Source organism: Podarcis filfolensis (assembly GCF_964270895.1).
Source record: "Podarcis filfolensis genome assembly, chromosome: Z".
Classification (NCBI taxonomy): Eukaryota; Metazoa; Chordata; class Lepidosauria; order Squamata; family Lacertidae; genus Podarcis; species Podarcis filfolensis.
Window position 1 is genome coordinate 37,733,637 of NC_139617.1, and position 22,532 is coordinate 37,756,168.

Here is a 22,532-nt window from a genome sequence, read left to right on the forward strand (position 1 = left end):
GGAGCATATGCGGCTTTTGTTTTCTACTGGCGACACAAAACCAAGGAGAATTGCAAGCATCACAGAGGATGTTTAAAATGTAGTGACGCCTTCAGACTGCCGGTATTTGTGGGAGGGATCCCAGCACGTATACCGGAAGTTTAGGTTTGTGCATTTAAAATGAAATTAAGCGGTCTTCTACCCTAGTGCAACAAATCCACCTAAAAGAAATCGCAGACTTTGGTTGTTTGGAAGGTGAATGGGAAGTGTATTGAAAAGTGTGAAGTGAACAAATGATTGATGGGAAGACATCCCATGTGCAAAGTGGGACAAATGCCCAATAAACAGGTTCCCTGGAGATGCCCAAACTCCCTACTGTTAATTTAACCTTACTGAAAAATTGAAATTATTTTCCCTTTAAACAAAAAGCCCCAAACCACACACCTGTGCAAGAGACGTTTAGTGTGGTTAATTTTGATTGGCGTCATTTTACAGAGTGAGGTGACGGGGGGAAAGGATAAGCAGCAGGTTCTGATTGTGGGGAAAGGACCTCTTTGGGAAGGAAGAACCTGTGAGACAGACTTTCCAGAAGACAGGGCAGAACTCTTGTTCATGATCAGGGTTCGCAAACAGGGGTGCATGGACCACTGGTGATCTACAATCACTGCATCCCTGTTAAATATTCACATTGATTTCTTAATGTATTTGTATTGCTTCATTTATTTCTTAGATTGTAGGACAGGAGAATACAATTTGAATTCTGTAGAATGTGAACTGTATTTTGCCAATACAGTGGTACCTCAGGTTACATACGCTTCAGGTTACATACTCTGCTAACCCAGAAATAGTACCTCGGGTTAAGAACTTTACTTCAGGATGAGAACAGAAATCGTGCTCTGGCGGCGGCGCAGCGGCAGCAGGAGGCCCCAGTAGCTAAAGTGGTGCTTCAGGTTAAGAACAGTTTCAGGTTGAGAACGGACCTCTGAAACGAATTAAGTACGTAACCTGAGGTACCACTGTAATAATAATAATGAATTTATACACTGCCCTTCAACTAAAGATCACAAATGAAACAAAATATAAAAAAGGAAAGAAGAAATAATTTTTTACCAAATAAAGAAATCATGCAGCATCTAGCACCAGCAAGTACTACAGAAATTGTAGTAAGTCATTAAGTGGTCTTCAGATTTTCAAGTTGTCCATGGGGAAAAAAGAAGATTGGGAACCACTGGTCTAGAGGGTGGGTTGGATCCTGTGGGAGCCTTTTTCCGACAGACTCCAGGGTGCTGAGCAAGGTGACCCTTGAGTTTCTGCCCATCTTCAAAATTCTAGGCTGTGCTTTCTACATTAAGCTGTGAGATATGATGCTGGTCATGAACAGGAATAACCTGACTCCAACCCACCAAGAGCAGGGATACTTTATTCATTTTACTTTGAGCACAGGATTTGGTACAGGGGTGTAAAATTTTCAAGCTACATAGAACCTTTGTTTGTATTCAGACCCAGTTCCCAGCCTTTGTTATTTTGGCAACAGCATTTCAAAGATCTTAGGAGTGTTTACTTGAAATCTCAGGAGCTGAGGCGAAGGGACGGTGTGTGTGCGTGTGTGTGTGTGTGTGTGTGTGTGTGTGTGTGTATCTCAGAGGTTTCCCCCCTTCTCTTTTAACAAGCAGAAGAAATGGTTCCAAATTAGCAAATGTGCTAGATATTACAGATTCTCCCATTTCTGAATGACTTCTTTTTCTCAGTGCGGATTTGACCCTGAGATTAATTGCTGCAAGCCTGCCCTCAGAACAATGAGGACTAGAATGCTTGTTTGCTTAAGCATTGACACTTTGCACTGTGTTTCCAAAAAGCACTGGTCCAGATTGCATAGCTGCAGACACAACTAACTGCAAAGCATTTTACTGAATCACTAAAATAAGGTAATTTTAAACAACAACTGTAGGAGGCTTAGTTTGACTCAGGGAGAGAATCTACAGTTGCTGTTATTACCAGTATTAAGCGTTCATTAGGAATAAAGTTAAGGCAAGACTATTTTGTAAAACAAACATACCAAAATGATTTTTTTCTATGCCTTGGGAGGTGTCACAAATCCATGTGCTCTAGAACCATAGGTGATCAGGGGGTGCATGTATTAACAAGTGGATCTTTGTATTTGGCTCCCCTGCATGCTCTTATTAGATTCCGTAAGTCTTTCAGCCAGCTCTATGTCCCAGAGCTCTGTGGGAGATTTGCTGGCTTTATGAAGCACTGCCTAATCTATAGATCTCAGCAGAGCTTTCCTGCTGACAAATGGACAATAATTTTCTCACTTAGAGGCTGGTGATGCTGAAATTGTGAGGTGTGTGTGTGTGTGTGTGAAGCTTTTGGGCTGCTGGAATAGCTCAATTGGTAGAGCACAAGACTCTTAATCTCAGGGTTGTGGGTTTACTAAAGACTCTGATTCATGTTGATGTCAAATAAGCCCCACCAACTCAGTGGACAACAGTAGTCCTTCAGCGATTGAGCTGGGACATAAGGGTTTGGGTGGTCCGTGGCGTTTAGGGCGTTGTAAATTAATGGAAGGCCCTTGAACCTGGCTCAGGAGTCGATAGGTAGCCAGTGCAGCTGTTTTCACGATGGTGTCCCATGTTCTCATGGTGTCCCATGTTCTCGTGGTGTCCCATGTTCTCGAGGTGTCCCATGTTCTAGATGCCCCCTCCAGCAGTCTGACTGCCATGTTCTGCACCAGCTGGACCTTCCAAACCAGGCCCAAGGGCAGCACCACATAGAGCCCATTGCAGTAATCCAGCCTCAAGGTTACCAGCTCATGGACTGCAATGGTCAGGTTACCTTTGTCCAGGAATGGCCACAGCTTCACTTCTCCACCATTTCCTCAGCAGTTTACAATTAAACACACACACACACACACACACACACACACACTCTGTGAAGACATGGCAGCCGATTTCTCCTTATAGACCTGTTTGCGTCCCATTTTGCCTTATGCACATTTTTGCAAAGCAATTTCCTCTAATATAATGTAGTATTGTACATGTTATTTTCACTATTTTTTGCTGTTTCATGTGCATATTATGCTGGCATCTGTGTTTTACTACACATGACTTGGCCAGAGAATTGCATTGCGAAATTCGGATAAGGGGTGAATTCTGAAGGGTGGCGTCTGTTTCAGTTTGCAAGCTGTTTCAGAAAGTGTTAATTAGGTAGGTTTGTCTTTGAATGTAAGCTGAATCAAATCTTTCTTATCTGATATTCAGGGTTCTGGACCAGATGGGCTGCTGGCCTGATCCAGCAGGCTCTTCTGAGGCTCTTATTAATATCTCCCCCATCCCTACCAGAGATAAATACATCTCTGTAGGCTGCTGGTATCTGAGATGCTCAAAACCGCAGCTCAAAGTCTCTGGGTTTCTTCCGAGAAGCTCTTAATTTCAGTCCCAGAGCACCTGACCCAGCTCTTCCCAAGATGGTTAATTAAGCTCTCTGCAACTTTCATTCTTGGCCTGGATCCTTGTAAACAACTGCAACACCCGTTTCAACAGGGGATGTCTCTGAACGCCATCCGTTAGTATAGCTTTCCTGCTGTTCTGTTCTGGCTGGAACGGTTTCACGTTTTCTTTACATTCGCAACTGTTCTATCTGTCTTTAGAACTGCGATATACCGGTAACTGTGTGTCCTGTCCTGGAACCTTAATGGGTGAAGGATGGTGGGAGGAAATCTTACAAATACAACAAATGAAATAAATATCCCATTGGTACACTGCGCTGTGCTGAGCATAGTGGTGGTGGAGACACTTCTCCGATTTATTTCCTGCAGACCTAAAATGAGGAGAGGCCAATGGGACAAGGTCATAGCTCATTGGCAGAGCACCTGCTTTGCATGCAGAAGGTCCCAGGTTCAATCCCTAGCATCTCCAGGTAGGGCTGGAAAAATACACCCTGAATGAAAGAAACCCTGGAGCTGCCAGTCAGTGTAGACAATACAGGGCTGGATGGACCAAGGGTCTGACTCAGCATGAGGCAGCTTCCGATGTCTGTCTCTTCCTAGATTTACAAACTGCATCTCTGAAGCATGTGAATAGGTGTAAGTAAACCTTGGCTCTTATTTAAATGGATCAAATCAGGGAGGGGTGAAAGTATTTGGATCATTTTCAGACATGTCTCCTGCCCCTCATTGAAGGAATAGGTATGTAAGGTGGCAGAGAGAGCAGAGGGTGGAAATATTTGGAGTTGCTGCTTTGGTCAGCTTTTCAAAGTTCTCAGATTTTTATTGAGGACAACAAAGAAAATTGATGTTTTGCAGCTTTCTGCCCCAAGACAGATTTATCTCTTCTCTCTCCAGCTCCGACTCGAATCTGGAGCTACTGGAATGTAGAAAGTGTCTTCTAAAAAGTTCAATTTCCTTTCTATGAGCCACCAAAAACTGTGGCAACTAGTTAAGTGTTTGTGGTGATTGGTGTAAGTGCATGAGTTGTGACCGACTCTGGGGTTGTGGTGCTCATCTCGCTTTACTGGCCATGGGAGCCGGCGTACAGCTTCCGGGTCATGTGACCAGCATGACTAAGCCGCTTCTGGCGAACCAGAGCAGCACACGGAAACGCCGTTTACCTTCCTGCCGAAGCGGTTACCTATTTATCTACTTGCACTTTGACGTGCTTTCGAACTGCCAGGTTGGCAGGAGCAGGGACCGAGCAATGGGAGCTCACCCCGTCATGGGGATTCGAATCGCCGACCTTCTGATCAGCAAGCCCAAGAGGCTCAGTGGTTTAACCCATAGCACCACCCGCGTCCCCATGTATGTAGTATGTATGTATAAAAAAAAAAAGATAAATATTATATGAACCAGTTGACAGTGGAGCAGACTTTGAAGGCAATGAACTCTACTTTATTTGTGAGGTTGAACTAGATGACTTAGGGTTTCCTTCCGAGTCTCTCTTTCTAAACGCGCATACACAGAAGTGATGTCATCAATGTGGCATGGAAAAAAAGAGTGCTAAGGCTGCATAGATACTATACACCTAAAGCACACCAGTTCCCCCAAAGAATCCTGGGAGCTGGGATGGTAGGGGTAAACAGCTGTTCCTAGGATCCTATTTCCAGCGGGGCTTATGAATCATCTAGAAGTCTTCCTTGAGAACCAGGGTCCCTCTGGAGGTATTTGCTGGCTCTTTTCCAAAGACGGTGTGGGTGGAATCTTGGTCATCCTTATATTAAGTGCAGTGCACATTTCATTCCATATTAATTAACATAGTAATTTGATTTCACCCGATTTGGGGGATGGGTGAGAAGAGATGGTCCAGTGCTCTTATATATTCTGGCTTTGTCGAACAGGATTTTGTGTGTGTTTATCCACAGATACCTTTGGGGTTTCAAATTGCTCCTGCATAGGTTTGGGTGACTTCCACGTCAAAAGAATAGAAAAGGAATGTATAAGATGCTGTAATTGGGCAGAGTACTGATTTTAATGTCAAAATGCAGGACTTGCCAACCTGACGCCCTCCTAATGCTTTGGGCTACAATTCCCATCAGCCCCAGCCAGCACACCTGGCACTCTTCAGATGTTATGAACTACAGTTCCCAGGCTGGAGATTGATGGGGCAGAGGTTGACAAAGTCTGTTCTAATATTACTGCTGCTGCTTAATTATTTTTATTATTTTAAATTGTGATAGTTTGTATTTAGTTTTTAACTGTGGTATTTGTATGTTGTTACAAATGTGTTTAATTTATAATTGTTGCAACATTGCAAGAAAGTATTTCCCTTCCCTGAAATGTGTTTAAACAAATGGTAAATACGCCCACAAAAATAACTTGCCTGCAATGTATTTATTTACCACTTGCCTGCTGTGAGCTGGAGCAGGAATGGTTGGAGAGATACATTTGAATATTGGGTACCAAGGAAGGGGTGATGTGACTCATCCTTCCTCTGCCAGTGTCTTCACTCACTTGCATGTACGTTTCTGGCAGCGGATGGCTACCAGGCCAGTGCTTAAATGCAAGGCTGCTGTTATAGAAAAATAGGCTCCTATGTTCTTGGCATCCAGGGTGCAGCAGGAGAAAGGACAGATGTGTTTAAGCAGGAGAGGAGATGGAGGATAAGGCTATGTTCCACCTTCACTGTCAGAGGCAGTATGCTTCTGACTGCCAGTTGCTGGGAATTATGTTTGGGGAGAGTTGCAGCTGTGCTCAGGTGTTGCTTGTGGACTTCCCCTTGGGGCATTGGGTTGGTCATTGTAAGAACAGGATGCAAGGCTAGGTGGGCCTCTTGCCTGATCCAGCAGTCCCTTCTTATATTCTGATTCCTCTGTCCTTCATCTATCCATCCAGATGCAGGGATGAGCACTAACTTTAAAAGGGGATTTGATAAATTCATGAAGAGTAAGGCTATCAGTTGTTAGCAACCCTGATGGCCATGCTCTCCCTTGGAGGCAGTAACGCGTCTGAATACCAGCTGCTGGAAACTGCAGGAGGGGAGAGGGCTCTTGCACTCATCACCTGCTCGAGAACTTTCTGGAGAAACCCAGTTGGCCACAGTGAGAGCAGGCTGCTGGGTGATGCTGGGCCTTCGGCCTGATTCAACAGGGCTCTTCCTATATTCCTAGGAGAGCTTTGAGGGTGGCAGAGTTGGAGGAGTAAAGGTCACCAACCAAAGAGTTGGAAGAGATCATGGTGGAGAATTCCCCCCTCCCTCCAGTTAGGTTGAATTGGCTGGTAACCCACTCTCCATAATGCCCACTCTGTGCATTTGCTTCCCTTGCTCTTCTAGCATGCGGCATGGCTCACTTGCTTGAGCCATTGAGAAGGATTTCCTCTCCATGAACTTGCTTCTGAGATGAGCCTGGGGTGTGTTTTATATCCCACCTTGCTTTCAAATTGCTTGTGGTGCTTCCAGAGTGGTTTCTGTGGCCCTCCCTCTCCTTCTCCCATCCCCACAACAAAACTGTGAAGTAGCTTAGGGTCTGGGATGTGGGTTAAACCACTGAGCCTAGGACTTGCAGATCAGAAGGTTGGCAGTTCGAATCCCCGCGACGGGGTGAGCTCCCGTTGCTTAGTCCCTGCTCCTGCCCACCTAGCAGTTCGAAAGCACATCAGAGTGCAAGTAGATAAATAGGTACTGCTCCGGCGGGAAGGTAAACGGCGTTTCCGTGCGCTGCTCTGGTTCGCCAGAAGCGGCTTAGTCATGCTGGCCACATGACCTGGAAGCTGTACGCCGGCTCCCTCGGCCAGTAAAGCGAGATGAGCGCCACAACCCCAGAGTTGGCCACGACTGGACCTAATGGTCAGGGGTCCCTTTACCTTTACCTAGCTTAGGGTCAGATAGACCACAACTGGCCCAAAGGTCCTCTTTCATGACCAAGTGGGGATTTGAATCCTGGTCCTCCAAGTCCTATCCCAACAACTCCACTCTGATTCTCTCCTTGGGCAGTGAGTGTCTTGTGTGAGGATTTCTCAGATGCAGAAGCTTACGTTTTCCTATTTGTTTGCCGCGGTAGTAGCAAACAATTCCTTCTCATGGCTTATTCGCTGGTCTACGGGCAGCACCGGACTCTCACACCCATTTTTAGGCTCCTATATGTTTGGGGTTTTTACTTGCTTGTAACAGGGAATGCCACATGCAGGCAAACTCTGGATTGTCTGAAATCCACCCCACCCGCGTCATTACATGCCCTCTGTGGCTTCTGGTCTTTGCTTTGAGCTGCTGTGCTTTCAGGCGTGCAGCGCCAGCGCTCAGTAACGAACCTGCCTCCCGCTTGCTGCGTTATAACTGCATCGGTTGCATCGGAATCTCGGCGCTTTGGGTGCCTCTTTAGTCGCCTTTTGCACACCTGCTCCATCCAAATGGTTCTTTCCTTAACTTCACTGCCTTAGCCGCTTCCTTCAAGTGCGGCAGTGAGGAACCTCGGAGCTGAGGGGCGGGCGTCGCTTGAGTGTTCCCCCCTCTGCTGCAGAGACGGGGCTGCTATGTAGTCTTTCTGGAAGTCTGAATAGAGAGATGCTCCGCAAAGCAGAAGCCACTTTTGCCCAAGTCACGGCTCTGGCGTAATAAAGAGCTGGGAAGGAAGCGCTGTCTTCTGCATGATTTCCACCCACATTGCTTTAGAGACGCAACCGCGGTCGGTACTGACACCACCAGCAGCCCCGGAGGTCAATGGGACAAATTGCAGAGGGCGAATAAAGGACACAGAGGTCGAACGGGTGTCAAAAAGGGCTGGGGGCGGGAGAAAAGTGCACAAAATTTAATCAGGCTAATTAATTTAATTGAATTAGCCACATTTGTCACTATAGTTAATTTATGTGATTGGATTACCAATCAGTTGGATTACCACTGTTGCATCATTGCCTTACTTACCTGCATTGGAGATGAGTGGTTTACCTGTACACAGCATATGGGAAATAAATAAAAAAGCTGAATACTTCAATCTATCTACCAAGCTCTAATAGGTTTCTGACTATTCTTAACGTTTCTGGCTGTTTATTTATTTATTATTTTTATTGCATTTACATCCCACCTTTTCCTCCACGATGTTCAAGGTGGTGTTCATGATTCTCCCCCTCCGAATCCCCACAACAACCTTGTGAGGTAGGTTAGGAAATTCCCAGCCTCCCTGCCATGTAACTTTCAGCTTATTCATGTTTTTATTTGATTTATCTTGCTCTCAGAATGGGTTCCAGCACTGGATTTGTGTGTTCTTGTGTTAAAATGTCATACGGGCAACAGCCACTCTCTACACATCCTAGAAACTTTGATGACATATCAAAAATGATCTGGATGGCACTTTTAATTTTTTTATGTGTTGTTTTAAAAAATTGCATTTATATTACACTCCCCCCCCCCCCAAGGAAAGGCAGTGCATGTGGTTCTCCCCATCCTTTTTATCTTCACAACAATACTGTTAGGCTGAGAGAGACAGTAACAGTCCCAAGTTCATCCATTGATTTGAAACCTTGGGCTGGGTCTAGACACATCATAGAAGCGTTTCAGTTACGCATTGTAAATTTAAACGGGGAAAAACGGGACTCCACAGCGCCACCTGGTGGCACAGTGTTATATCGCATATACAACACATATAAATTGCTTTTTCTTTACCAATTTAGCCGAGTCCCGGGTTTCCTGGGTTCTGGTCCCTGTGTGCTATCAATGTATAAAAAGGGTTTGTGCAGAGAGCATGTGTCAGTACTTCCAGGTAGAAGCTGAGTGTTGAATCACTGCTGGCTACGTCACAAGTTTTTGTTTTTGTTTTGCAACATGTACATGATGTTGCCATCCTGCACTTCTAAAAATGTTTTCATCCAGATTTCTCCTTGCTGCATAAAATCCAATATGCAAAAATAACCAATTATCATGACACAGCTGCTGCGGGTGTGGAAGCACATTAGTGCATTTTTGCAAGCTGGAAGGAAGTGTTGTCATATGCGTGGTGACATTTCAGTGGTGGTCACGATTGCTATCATGGTTGCCAGAGAATTCCAACAAAAACAGAAAAGGAAGTGGGAATCACTACAGGTCTACTTGGTCATCTATGGTTAGGAACAGAAGTGAGTTAAACAAATGCAATCAGTAGACACAGATCTCACTATCCGAACACAATGCATGATCAGGAAAACGTTTGTTAGGGGAGCATTCGCATAGCAAGTCGACAGTTCTCATTGATTCCTATGGCAAAATTTTTAATGTGTTTCGGGCCATGTTGGCTTGCAACTAACAATTTCTTTATTTCTACATTGTTTTGCCAATCAGAGCAGTCAGCATTGGTCTAGATGGGCTCTAGTGAACTGAGTCTGCATAAGCAGCTTCACACATTTAAGTCTTGGACTTGCCGATCAGAAGGTTGGCGGTTCAAATCCCCACGACGGGGTGAGCTCCCGTTGCTCGGTCCCTGCTCCTGCCAACCTAGCAGTTCGAAAGCACGTCAAAGTGCAAGTAGATAAATAGGTACTGCTCCGGCGGGAAGGTAAACGGCATTTCCGTGTGCTGCTCTGGTTCGCCAGAAGCAGCTTAGTCCTGCTGGCCACATGACCCAGCTCCCTTGGCCAATAAAGCGAGATGAGCGCTGCAACCCCAGAGTCGGTCACGACTGGACCTAATGGTCAGGGGTCCCTTTACCTTTACCTAATGCTCTTCCCATTGCAGTCTGCCAGGGGTCTTCCCTGATATCTTTTCAGCACCAGTTGACCTCCCCACCCCTGGCTTTCGATTAGACTGAAAAGATATTGCTTTTGTCATTAGTGTGCTGCCAAAGGTTTCTGTGGCTGTTATAGGGGGTTGCTTTGGTTTGTGTGTGGCTGTACAAGCACACATTGACCGTACATTTAACCCCCCCCCCCAAAAAAAAAGAATACCGGGAACTGTATTCTACAGTTACAGGGCTACAATCCCCAGAGCCCATAAACTACAGTTCCCAAGATTCTTCTTTTGAGGAAGGGATAATATGCTTTAAATGTGATTTAAATGTACAGAGCCTTGGTATTCAATTGTGTTGTCAGTCACTTGTAGACCTTCGGGGAGCTCACCGCTAACAAGTCTAATAAGTAAGAAGGACATAAGAAGAGCCTGCAGGATCAGGCCAGTGCCCCAATTAGTCCAGCATCCTGTTCTTATTTGCAGTATGTGTGTTCGCGTGTGCTAGGTTTCATCCCTTAGCCCTGGCTGAGCCAGTTGCTGTTTAATGTTGCTAGAGAGAGGCATTATCGTTTATGTATGAAAGGTCAGGATGCAACCCTGTGACATGGACAAAGGACGACCATTTGCATTTTAATTTTTTATTTCTGCAAAGCTCTGGGTTTGCAAAATGCCAGTTAATGTTTTGAAATGGTTGTATTTCCAAAGAACGTCACCCAGACAAAAGCCTCCTCTCTGAGCACAGCCTGGTTGGTGATGGTGAAGGACTTTGTTGGGCTGGACGCCAAGTTCTCAGGCTGTCTCTGTTTTTCTCCCTCTCTTGTTTTACTTTGTCTGTTAATGGAGCTGCTGGCCAGTGTGCCTACCTGCAGGGACCAAGCACGTTTAGCAAGGGAGTCAAAACAAATCTGAATGAGAGCTCGAGATGACAGGCATATGACTAGAAAGCCGTCTCATCAGTTAGGGTGGACGAACCATCAATTTCACTTTCCGTTTCTCACTTTCCTAATTGTTAGCATCACATTTCAGCATCAACTAGCAATTAATTTTTGTTTTTAATTCTCATGGGACTCTTTCTCTCCCCAGCAACATTATTTGGAGCAAAATTCTAACACACTGGTACCTTGGTTTTAGAACAGCTTAGTTTATGAACAACTTGGATTAAGAATGCTGCAAACGCGGAAGTAGGTGTTCTGGTTTGTGAACTTTGCCTTGGAATAAGAACATGTTCCGCTTCATGTTGAGTGTGTTCCATTTGTAAATTGAGTCCCCCACTGCTTCCTCTTGAGTCTGCCGGCTGCTGAGTCCCGAGCACCCACACAACACAGAGGTGATATTTGGAGCTTTAGTTTTTGCTATTTTTTTGCATTTTTGTTTGTGTGGCTTTTTCAGTTTTTTGACTGTGACTTATTCTTCGTTTTGTGGGACTGACTTGTGACTGTGGATTGTGACTTTGTTATTGTGACTGTGTGGAACCCAGTTCAGCTACTGATTGATTGTGTGACTGCAGAAATGGAGCCCATCTCTGAAAAACAAACAACGACTATCATCAGTGCACATAAGAAAAATAATAATTTTAATTTTTATCATCTACAGTGCTGTCTTATTTATTTTATAGTACACTTCACTGAATATTGCTTTCATTTTATGGATCAGTGGTCTCGTTAGATAGTAACATTCATGTTAAATTGCTGTTTTAGGGTTTTTTAAAGTCTGGACTTGATTAATCCATTTTGCATTACTTTTTATGGGAAAGCGCGCCTTGGTTTTGGAACGATTTGGTCTTGGAATAGACTTCCGGAATGGATTAAGTTTGGGAACCAAGGCACCACTGTACAAAACTGGACCAACAAATGCAAAACTCTTACCATCAAATATGTAATGGTCACTGATGTCCTTAATGATGCTGTCTCCATAGTTTACAAAAAAATGTACTAAGAATAAGGAGTCAAAATTCTCACTATTTTATTATTTTGTGATATCTGATTATGGCCTTCCAGGTTATTATTTTTAATTTATCAGTTGATAAGTTGTGGAAGGCATATACCATTTCTATATGCAGTTTTGCCTAATATACCAATTTTTGCATGCATTTCACTAATACAATGCATTTTGGGTTATATTATTTTTGCATACAGAATCCATTTTTATCCATATTCTCACCTAACATGCCCCTATATGGCTGGAGAACTGTATTCCTAAATTCAGAGAAGTGTTGGTTTGCATATTGTTTTGAGCAGTACAGTATTAGAACAGTTTGCAAATGCAAACCAACTTTCTTTCACCATCCTTGCCTTCTGCCTACCTTAGGCAGAAACCCATTTTGCTGCAACATTATGGAGGAAGCCCATACTTTCGTTGCAAAGGTCCTCAAACCTTCTTGATTTAAGAAAAACAACAACTGAGGAGCCCAGTTTTGAAAAACAAGGATAGCAGAACTGGGTGTTCTCACACTATTTGCAAAAAAACAAAACCTGCCAGGAAAACCACACTCCAGAAAGCTAAATAGAGCAACCAAGCAAATAGGAAGGAGGAGTTAAGTGACCAAGTGAGCCTTCCTTTCATCTCCATAGCAGTTGAAACTGACCATTCTCTAGTTAATGTCAACTCCTTAACCGCTTGGCTGCAAAATGTCCCAGGTTCAGTTCCTGGAATCTCCAGATATGGCTGAGGACATGGGTGTAGCCAGGATTTTTGTTAAGGGGGGTAGGCCTTTTGTTTAGGGGGACAGAACCTCAGTTTGCTATGTATTTTTATGCTATGTATTTTATTATTTTAATCATTGATTTTAAAAATATTTATTTATTCAAATCATTGATTTCAAAAACCATCATTCAAATTATCAATTTCAAAAAATCATAATCAAAACCATCAATTTCAAAATACAGTGGTACCTCGGGTTACAGATGCTTCAGGTTACAGACGCTTCAGGTTACAGACTCCGCTAACCCAGAAATAGTACCTTGGGTTAAGAACTTTGCTTCAGGATGAGAACAGAAATTGGGCGGCGGTGGTGCGGCGGCAGTGGGAGGCCCCATTAGCTAAAGTGGTACCTCAGGTTAAGAACAGTTTCAGGTTAAGAACAGATCTCCAGAACGAATTAAGTTCTTAACCCGAGGTACCTCTGTAATCATGATGAAAACCATTGATTTCAAGACAATCATGATTCAAAAACACTGATTCTAGAATCAGCATGATTTAGATCACTGATTTCAAAATAACACTGATTAAAATCATTTATTTCAAAATAACGATGATTTAAAATGATTGATTTTTTAAAAATATTGATTTAAAAATCCCCTTGGCTATGCTCATGACTAGGAGAGATACCCTAGGGAGCTGCTACCAAGGCATTTGGGTCAGTTGTCTTACACAGTAAAAGGCATCCACCTAGGGGCCCTTGAGCCTCCGGCAAAGAGCTGTTTTGCCATCCTCCCCACCTCACCCCACCCCAAAAATCTGACACAGTTGAGGTTGCTTGTACAGGAAGATGCCTCCTCATGGCTGGTCGGGATGCCTGCCCTGGTCTCTGCCTGGAAGCTGCTCCAAGGACCACTTTGTTCCCACTCTTGCAGCAGGTCTCAGCAGACTCCTTCCAAGGGCAAAGCAGCTGGGGGATGACGATGCTCCATGTGTTGTGGGAGGGTGCCTATGCCTGATAGGTGAGTTTTGCATGCCTGGCGAACCCCTAGGTACACCTATGCAGCCACCTGTGTTCATGAAAAGCATCTGTAGCTCAGTGGTTAGAACATCTGCCTCACATGTGGAAGGCCCAGGTGCATTGGACGAGTGGTCTGACTCTGTACAGGGAAGCTTCCTGTAGTCCTATCTAATCCATCCCATTATTCAGAACAATGAGGACTAGAATCTTTCTTCGTTTTCATAGCTTCCTGGTAGAGCACATGCTTTACATACAAAAAGTCCTCAGCATGACTGGGAAAGACTCCTGGGGAGCTGCTGCCAGCCAGTGTAGGCAGTATTGAGTTGGGTGGACGAATGGTCTGTATGCTGCTTCCTAATGCAACTGCAGAAGGTCCCAGATAAAAATGCGTCACTAGTTTAAAATGTTGTGGGCGGGAGGTAGTGTGAAAAAGCAGCAGCTAGTCAGAGGAGAGGCTACAGGGCTACCTGAATGAACGGCCTGACCTTATACAAGGCAGGTTTCCTATTCTTTATCACCAGTTCCGAGCACTAAGTACACAGTCTCTCAGTGGACCAGTCCATCTGATTCATCTACATGTTGTCTGTAGAGACTGTGGAAGCATTTTGAAATCCTAAGTGCTGACATTCACATTGTTTTGTGCACATTACTTGCCTGGAGACCTGCATTGCAAAATGAAGAGAAGGACAAAATTCCGAAGGATGGTTTTGCTTCAGTATGCTTATGGTTTTGGAAAGTGTACTTTAAGTAGGTTCTCCTTCAAATGCAAACTGAATCAGATTTCTCCTTTAAATCTTAGTTCAGCAAGAGCCCTAAATCCACTTTATTTGCAGCACTTGGGTTTTCCAGTATGTGATTGAATCCCACCTGCAAAATAGTGACACCCTGGATGTGCCCTCCAACTGCCTCAGCTGGATTTCCATCTCTGTCACCGTCCTTTGGGTTATGACTGGAAAAGGTGCAAGCTTTTAGCTGGTGGAATTTTCCAGTGGGAAACGACTCTCTTTTTCTTCCCCTGGGCTGTGAAAGAGCCTCTACATAGTCCTTCGAGAGATGGCGCAGCACACTCCTGCAGTCAAGTATGCTTGAAAAGGACAGAACAAAAGGTGCCCTTGAGCGTAGATGGTTCAGCGCAGTGCTGTGGCAGAGAGGCAGCATCTTCTCCTTGATGCGTTCAGTGATGGTGGCAGGGAAGGATCAAGTTGGTTCTCTGGATTGCCCTTACCAAATCTATCTGTTTTGGTTTGAAGCCTGGAAGTGACATCCCTCTGATCCACATCCACACCCTGCACCTAACCTGCCTCACAGGGTTGTTGTGAGGATAAAATCAGGAGGAGGAGAACTATGTAGCCAACTTCAGCTCCTTGCGGTGGGATGTAAATATAATAAATAGCATTTTTGTACCACGCTAAGAGTCATGGAGAATCCTGAAAACTGTACTGGTGACCTCTACAGTTGCAAGCCCAACTTAACAAACCACAGTTCCCAGGACTCTCTGTATGTTAAAATGATATAAGAATGCTTGACCTCTGTATATCACCGGACTACAACTTGCATCATCCCTGACCATGGACCATTCTGGCTGGGGCCGATAGTATTCATAGCCCAGCAATTTCCAGAGGGCACTCTGTTGGCGTCCCCTGCTTTAGATTTTCTCGGTACAGGTTTTGGGGTACTGTCCTGGATGACACAATTGTGATTGTGTGGCAGAGTGGATGACTCATTTTTCTAAGAGGCTGCAGTTTTGGAATAGCTAGGGACTAGTCTCTCTCTCAATTTCTCTGTCATTTCCCACTCCCTCTCTCTCACAGTTTGGGTGATCTGCAGCTAATTGACAGAGGTGCTTTGCCCATCACATCAACGAACCTCATCTTGCACTTACCGCCCCCCCCATTAATGCACAATGCAAGAGTTAAGTCCCCTGATGTTGGACTACAACTCCCACAATCAGGGATGATGGGAGGTTGTAGTCCAACAACATCTAGAGACCCAAGGTTGAGAAAGGCTTATTTGAATCCAAATGAAAGCAGGAGAGTCTGATTTCCTGACATTGCTGTTTGTTCGTTTTTATCTAAAAGCAGCTGTGGGTTGTGACAGAGAGAGCAGTCTCTAACTGGAACAGAAGTACTGGGAGGAGAATAACTTAACCTTTCTGCCTGTGTGGTTTCCACAGTCTGCCTATCCCCCACCTCTAAGTTGCTTTTTTGCCACCCTCTCGCCTCCAGCAGAAAACATACAGGTATATTCCTCCACTGTTAGGATAATGGCAGCTTTGAGGTGTGTGAGTCAAAGAGTGAGTGGTTTCTCTTTGTGGGTTGTGGGTGGGGATTTCCCTCATTTTTATGAGGGTGACAAAACACTTTGGAGCTGGATTTTGCTAGTTTGCTTTGCTAACTCTCCCTCCCTCCCTCCCTCCCTCCCTCTCTCTCTCTCTCTCTCTCTCTCTCTCTCTCTCTCTCTCTCTCTCTCTCATTTTTCCTCTTTCTCTCCACCATTTTGTGCTTCTGCACACCTGACAATTTGAAGAGCGGCGAGGGCTTTTGGAGATTATCTCTCTCAGAACCATCCGGAAGGCCAGAATGGTTCAGGTAGGAGGATGTGTTGATTTTTATGTTATGTTTAAAATTATTTATAGGTTACTTGAGGCAGCTTACGTGGCATAAAAACACATTTTCCAAAAGAGCCCTGTTGAGGTTGTTTGTGTGGGTGTGGTATTGTTCAAAATATTTAATTTAATTTATTTATTTCAATCAATTTATAAGCTGCTTGATTGTAAACAAAAACAAAACCTCAAAGCAATTTACAAAAAGGATAAAACAATAAAATGATCAGTAAATAAATAGTGGTTTTTGTTTTTGTTTTTTGCATGACTTGCTGCAAAACTTTGTGGTGTCCGGTTATGGAAGGATATGCAAAAAGAAACCTGCATTTTTAAAATTTATGCAATGAGATATACAAGGCTGGTGTGTGTGTGTGCTGCCATTATGCAGGAGTGTAGAAAAGGTTGGTGTGGTGTTGGATTAAGAATTCAGCTGCCTGAGAATCTTGGCTTTAATTTCATTTATTAAAGGTTTTAGTCCTCGTGAGTTTCTGCACTGCATTCATGAAAATGAAAATTCCCAAACTAGAAGGAAATTCCCAAATTAGATTAATAGTGGTGATAATGATCATATGTTTGAAAGTGGGCAGGTAATATGTTCTGAAATTTCAGAAGGAAGATTCAGAAGGCTGAATATGTTTCCATTGTCAGGACATGGGGCTTTACTATCTTATGAACATCAGAAATGCCCTGCTGGAAATGTCTGAACTCAAAGTCAGAACAGCTGTCCGTCTTCAGATCCTGGACTCCAAATTTCTTTTCACACTGGAGAAAAAGAAAGCTGGCATCTTTAACTCAGGTTCTCATATGCTCCTTTCCTTCCAGATCACCTGCTTGCTGAATCCTATGTTGGGCAGGAGGACTCCCCAGATATGCACCAGGGAGCCCAGAACAAGCGCCGCCTTTCCCTCATTTCTGACGGCAAATTCGAACGCAGCTTCTCAGAGGAGCGTGGCGAGAAGCTGGCAGGCGAGGGGCCCAAACCACGGGTCTACACTATCTCCGGGGAGAGGCCTATGCTCTCCCAGCACCAGAGTGAGAGCATGGAGCTGGTGGTCATCAAAGGGGCTGAGGCTGAGGAGGAAGAGGAGGAAGACTGCTCCCAGGGCCAGCCTCTGCAGAATGCGGTCAGCTCCCACAACATTGGGAGGCACTGCAAAGGGAGCTGGGCAAGCAGCCGCCAGGTCTCCAAGGAGTGCCCCGGCTGCACCCACCTGGCTGCTCCTTCCCAGCATGCTTTCGACATAGAGCATCCTCACCCCCACCACCCCCATCACCACCACCACCACCACCAGGCCGGCGAGACTGGTTGGCGCCGGAAAAAGCTGGAGAGAATGTATAGCATTGACCGTGTGTCAGGTTAGTAATGGAATAAAAGAAACCATTATAGCTCAAATGAAAGGCCTGTGCTCTTGTCCCCAACAGTGGGTAGTCTGATTTCCCTGGAAAAAATGTGGGTGTGGTGACACCCAGCTCCTGTAGCCAGTGTGGTGTAGTGGTTAAGAGCAGTGGACTCGTAATCTGGTGAACCGGGTTCGCTTCCCCACTCCTCCACATGCAGCTGCTGGGTGACCTTGGGCTAGTTACACTTCTCTGAAGTCTCTCAGCCTCACTCACCTCACAGAATGTTTGTTGTGGGGGAGGAAGGGAAAGGAGAATGTTAGCCACTTTGAGACTCCTTTGGGTAGTGATAAAGCGGGATATCAAATCCAAACTCTTCTTATTCCTTGCAGCTAGCAATTGGAGGGTGAGGCAGTTTCTGCAAGTGGAGGTTCCACTTATCATTTACACTGCTGCTCCACTTACTTTTGGCTCTTGCTCCACCCACCACAGGCATGTGGCCCCCAGAAGGTTTGCTAGGAAAGGAAATGTGGCCCTCGGTCTGAAAAAGGTTCCCCGGCCCTGCCATCTAGGATTTAGCTCCACGCCCAGTTAGATGTTGTGATCTGCATTATGGTTGGATGGCAGACAACTCTCTGGTTTTGTTTATTAAAAGATAAAGTAATGTACAAGTCATGAAACTTCTGTGGCGGGTAACTTAGTAAAGGAAGGGTACTGGTGGAACAAATAGCATGTTTTTTTCCTCCTCCCCAGGGGTCATTTGAGGTCAAAGTGCCCGTCACAGAGTTTTAATTAATTTTGGATTCTGAAGCTCTGTAGTCAAAGGATAAGAACATAAGGAAAGACTGGCTGCTAGAATAGGTTAGTGGGGCATCTATCATCCTGTTCTCACAGTATCCAGATGCACATTATGGAAAGCCCCAAACAGGAGCTGAGTCCAATAGCACTCTCCCACTTGCGAACCCAAGGAACTGGTATTCAGAGACATACTGACTCCCTTAGTGGAAGGAGAACATAGTCATTGTGGCTAGTATCAGGTTCATATGGGGAGATCTTTCAGGTATCCTGGGCTCAAGCTATAGAGCCAGCATTGCTGATAACTATTGATAGATCTGTCTTTCTTCATGGAGCTGTCTAATCCGCTTTGAAAGCTTAATGAGGCTGAAGTCCATCACCATCTTTCTGTTCCCCTGCTGTCTGAAGTGTTTTCTTTTGTCTGTCCTACTTAATTTCATCAGATGATCTGCTCTTTCTTTCATCCCATGATAACTTTGGTGAGGGAAAAACATATCTCTTTATGCTTTGTCCACACCATGCGTAGCGAACTTCAATCGTGTTCCCTCTCTTCCCAGGACTGAATACTCATTGCTGTGACTTTACTTCTCTTGCAGATGATGTCCCCATCAGAACTTGGTTTCCCAAAGAAAACCTCTTCACTTTTCAAACAGCTACAACAACTATGCAAGCGTAAGTTAGAAAACTGGTTGGCTGGGCATGGAGGAGAGCATGTGAAATGTCTGCATGCTCATTCACTTAACCAGCCATTCTTCTGGGTTCACATAGCATTGTTATAACAGAGACATCAAGCTGCCTTATCTGAGCCAAGCCACTGATCCATCACATTCAGTATTGTCTACAATAACCCACAGCGGCTCCCTAGGCTTTCAGAAGCAGAGCCTCTCTCCTAGCCTTACCAGGGGATTGAACCTGGAAATCTTCTGCATGCAAAGTATATGCTCTACTGCTGCAATTCATTTAAGAGAGAGAGCAAGGTTCTAGTCCTCATGTTTCTGAATTCAGGGCTGAATTAAACAGGAACACTGGAAGCCTTCCCTTCATGCTTGCTCAACACAGCTTCTTTTGCATGAAATATATTGCCCTTCTTTCTCTCTGTGGCTTCATCTCCACATACATGTTTATATGTGTACATTTTTGTGCTCTTTGGAAATGGCCACAGCTACAGCTTTTTCACACAGTAGTGTCCCATGAGCATGCCTTTGTGCTAAATTCACACATTTAAACTGCCTCATCTTATTCAGTTATGAAGGCAGGGTAGGGACCTGAGCCTTTGCCTCATTGATGGTGGAGCCACAGCTTTGGAATGTCACACTTTGAAAATGTTTTGGTTTTTTTATTTATAATCATTTGGTGTCAGGTTAAAAACACACGCACGCACACGGAGCTGCCGTCTATCTGCAGAGCATGACAATACATTACATTTTTATGTATATAGGAATATATGTATACACCCACCCACCAACCAACCCACACCTTGCTACTGCAGAAAAGTTCAGCTTGTATTTCTTCACTAATATATATTTTCTCTCACTCTTTCTCTTTGCCTCCCCTCTGCTTTTCGTGGGACCATCAGCATCTCGTAAGTACAGCTGCTACCACCCCACAAATTTGTAGCCCCATTTTGGCCCATGTTTGTTGGCATCTTTGGGTAAACCCCCCACATTTTCCCGGTATCTTGTCCATATTTGGATGCACAAAAAGGTGACAAGGGCCTTCCAGCCTTCCACCTATTTTTCTCTGAATATGATGTCGTTCCCAGGGTCTTGGCAGTGGAAGACTCACTCATCAAAGATTAAACCCAGCCAGCAAGCATCTAGCAGCTTGCGTATTCATCCAACCCTCCTCTCTGTTTTCTCCTTTGTTCTTTTTATGATTTTGTTTTTATGCCTTTGATCCGTTCTAGGAGACTGGGGATGGAGAGAATCCCTGACCATGCATCCTTGTAACCTCTTGGTTAAGGAGATGGGGAACCTTTGGCCCAGCAGATGGGAAGAATGGGCAGCGGGGGTGTTGAGGCATGGCAAATGACAAGAGAGAAGTCGCCTTACTTAAAATACTCAGCAAACTGAATTTTTGTGCCCCCCCCCCAAGAAAGGCCTCTGCCTCGGACATTTCAATTTTTCAGTGTCATTTCTGAAGCTTTCTTCTCTTTTATCCTCTAGGGGTTAGGAGATAACCATTTAATTATTGCTCGTTCCTTCTCTGAATGCTGTTCTCACAGTAGGCAGTGCAAAACCTCCCTTTACTGATATTGTGGGTTCCATGGTAGGGAGAACATAACTAGAGGGAGTTAGCCCATGATAGGGGAGTGCAGAATGTTAGCCTGCTGCCAATTTATCCGTTCTGGACATAGTCCTTTTTCTCCAGGCTCTTAGGATATGCCACCTCCTGATCTATTCTCCTGCCCCCCAAAAAACTCAGTGTGTGGCATACACTCAACATTCCTATTTTGCCCCTCCCAAAAAAAAACACCAGTGCATGGTATACACTCAACATCTCTTCCTAATCTATCTCCAAGCGCAAAACAGTGTATGATACACTCAACATCCCTATTTGCTCCTTCAGCCTCTCTCCCAACTTGTTTGTAGTTCATTTTGTGGCTTGCGTCTCCTTCCTCTTCCTCAAGAGGTTTGCCTCTTGATTGGGAGTCTGCGCTCTCCCTTGTCCTGTGTTGCTGTCCCCCCCTCAATGTCGTCTCCCAGTTTCGAAGCTGTTCTAGTTTGGTTTTAATGCCTTAAAACTGGTTTCCCAGGGCATTCAGGGGCTACGCGGAGAGGAAGAGGCGGAAGCGGGAGAATGATTCTGCGGCTCTGATCCAGAGGTACGAGGGCGACTCCTCCTCGCACGAGTTCAATCCTTGCCTTGTTGCATGGGCCACCTGCAAGGGGCATCGGCATTGCTTTTGAAAAAAATAAATGCTGGCAGCGAGATGTTTCAGATGCTGGTACAGAGAACCGAAGAAGCTGATGGCAGTCAATTGGGCAGGTTTTTTGTTCTTAACAGGGCACAGTCCCTTTGAAAGCAAACTTGGCAAGAGCTTGAAGGCCAAATATTTACTAATGTGGTTCGGTTCCATCGTGCAGGACTCGTCACTGATTTTCTGTCCTCCCAGCAAATAGAGATAACTAAACACGGGATGGGGACCTTTTTCAGCCCAAGGACCACATTACCTTTGGGGAAAACCTCCGAAGGATCACATTCCACTGGTGAGCAGGTCCAAGGCAAAAGTAGGCAAGACAACAAATGCAAATTTTACTTTGTACAAGAGTCTAGTTTCTACTCACACCACCTCTCTAACATCCATCCAGGCAAGCAAGAAGCAAGATCAGAATTCAAGGCAGGGCCAGCCCACCCATGAGGCAAGATGAGATGACTGCCTCATGTGGCAGGATCCACAGGAGCAGCAGAGCTGGCCTCCAAAGAATCACTGCCTGTTGCCACAATGATGGCAACAATAACTGTAGTGCACTCCTCTGAGGCCAGGTCAGCCTCCTCCTTGGCAGTCTCCCTCACCACCACCCCATAGCAGCCTCTTGGCAAATTGGAGGCCTTGCTAGTCTCCTTCCACCCTTGTTCCTGATGTCGCTCTTTCCACCCCTCTTGTTCCTGATGTAGATCTTCACCCACCTCTTCTTCACTGGCTGTGGGGAGGCACCAGGTTGTAGTCTGCCTCAGGTGCCAAAGTGTCTTGGGCCAGCCTCATCCACCATGGCAGGGTCAGAGAGGGTGTTGTCTAGGGAGAGTCCCAAGGCTTGGAAGGCCATGTTTGGCTCTCATTCCTGAGGTTAGAATCAGAACTTCGCACTGAAAGAGGGAAGGCAACCCTCCCAAATAGGCCCACACAAAGAGGGCTAAATGTTTTGTGATAGGGTAGTGTTCAAAGTCCTTTGCATACATTAACTCCACAATTGTTACAATAGCCTACTAAAGGTAGATAGTTGTTATTTTACCCCCCCAGTCCTGCAGACTGGAAGACTGGCTAGTGAGCATGAGACTTACTGTGGCTGAGGTAAGATTTGGAGAGGGGGATGTTCCA

The 22,532-nt window shown here is 45.0% G+C and overlaps 1 protein-coding gene across 1 annotated transcript in view; it reads left to right on the forward strand.

Annotated features, from left to right (window-relative positions):
* LOC310754762 (NMDA receptor synaptonuclear signaling and neuronal migration factor-like) overlaps positions 1-22,532 on the forward strand; it is a 66,958-nt gene that overhangs the window by 3,785 nt on the left and 40,641 nt on the right. Inside the window, exons 3-6 of the mRNA XM_083597013.1 lie at positions 16,285-16,346; positions 17,183-17,716; positions 19,090-19,165; positions 21,249-21,317. Coding sequence (XP_083453139.1) covers positions 16,285-16,346; positions 17,183-17,716; positions 19,090-19,165; positions 21,249-21,317 — 741 coding nt within the window. The remainder of the gene's footprint in view (positions 1-16,284; positions 16,347-17,182; positions 17,717-19,089; positions 19,166-21,248; positions 21,318-22,532) is intronic.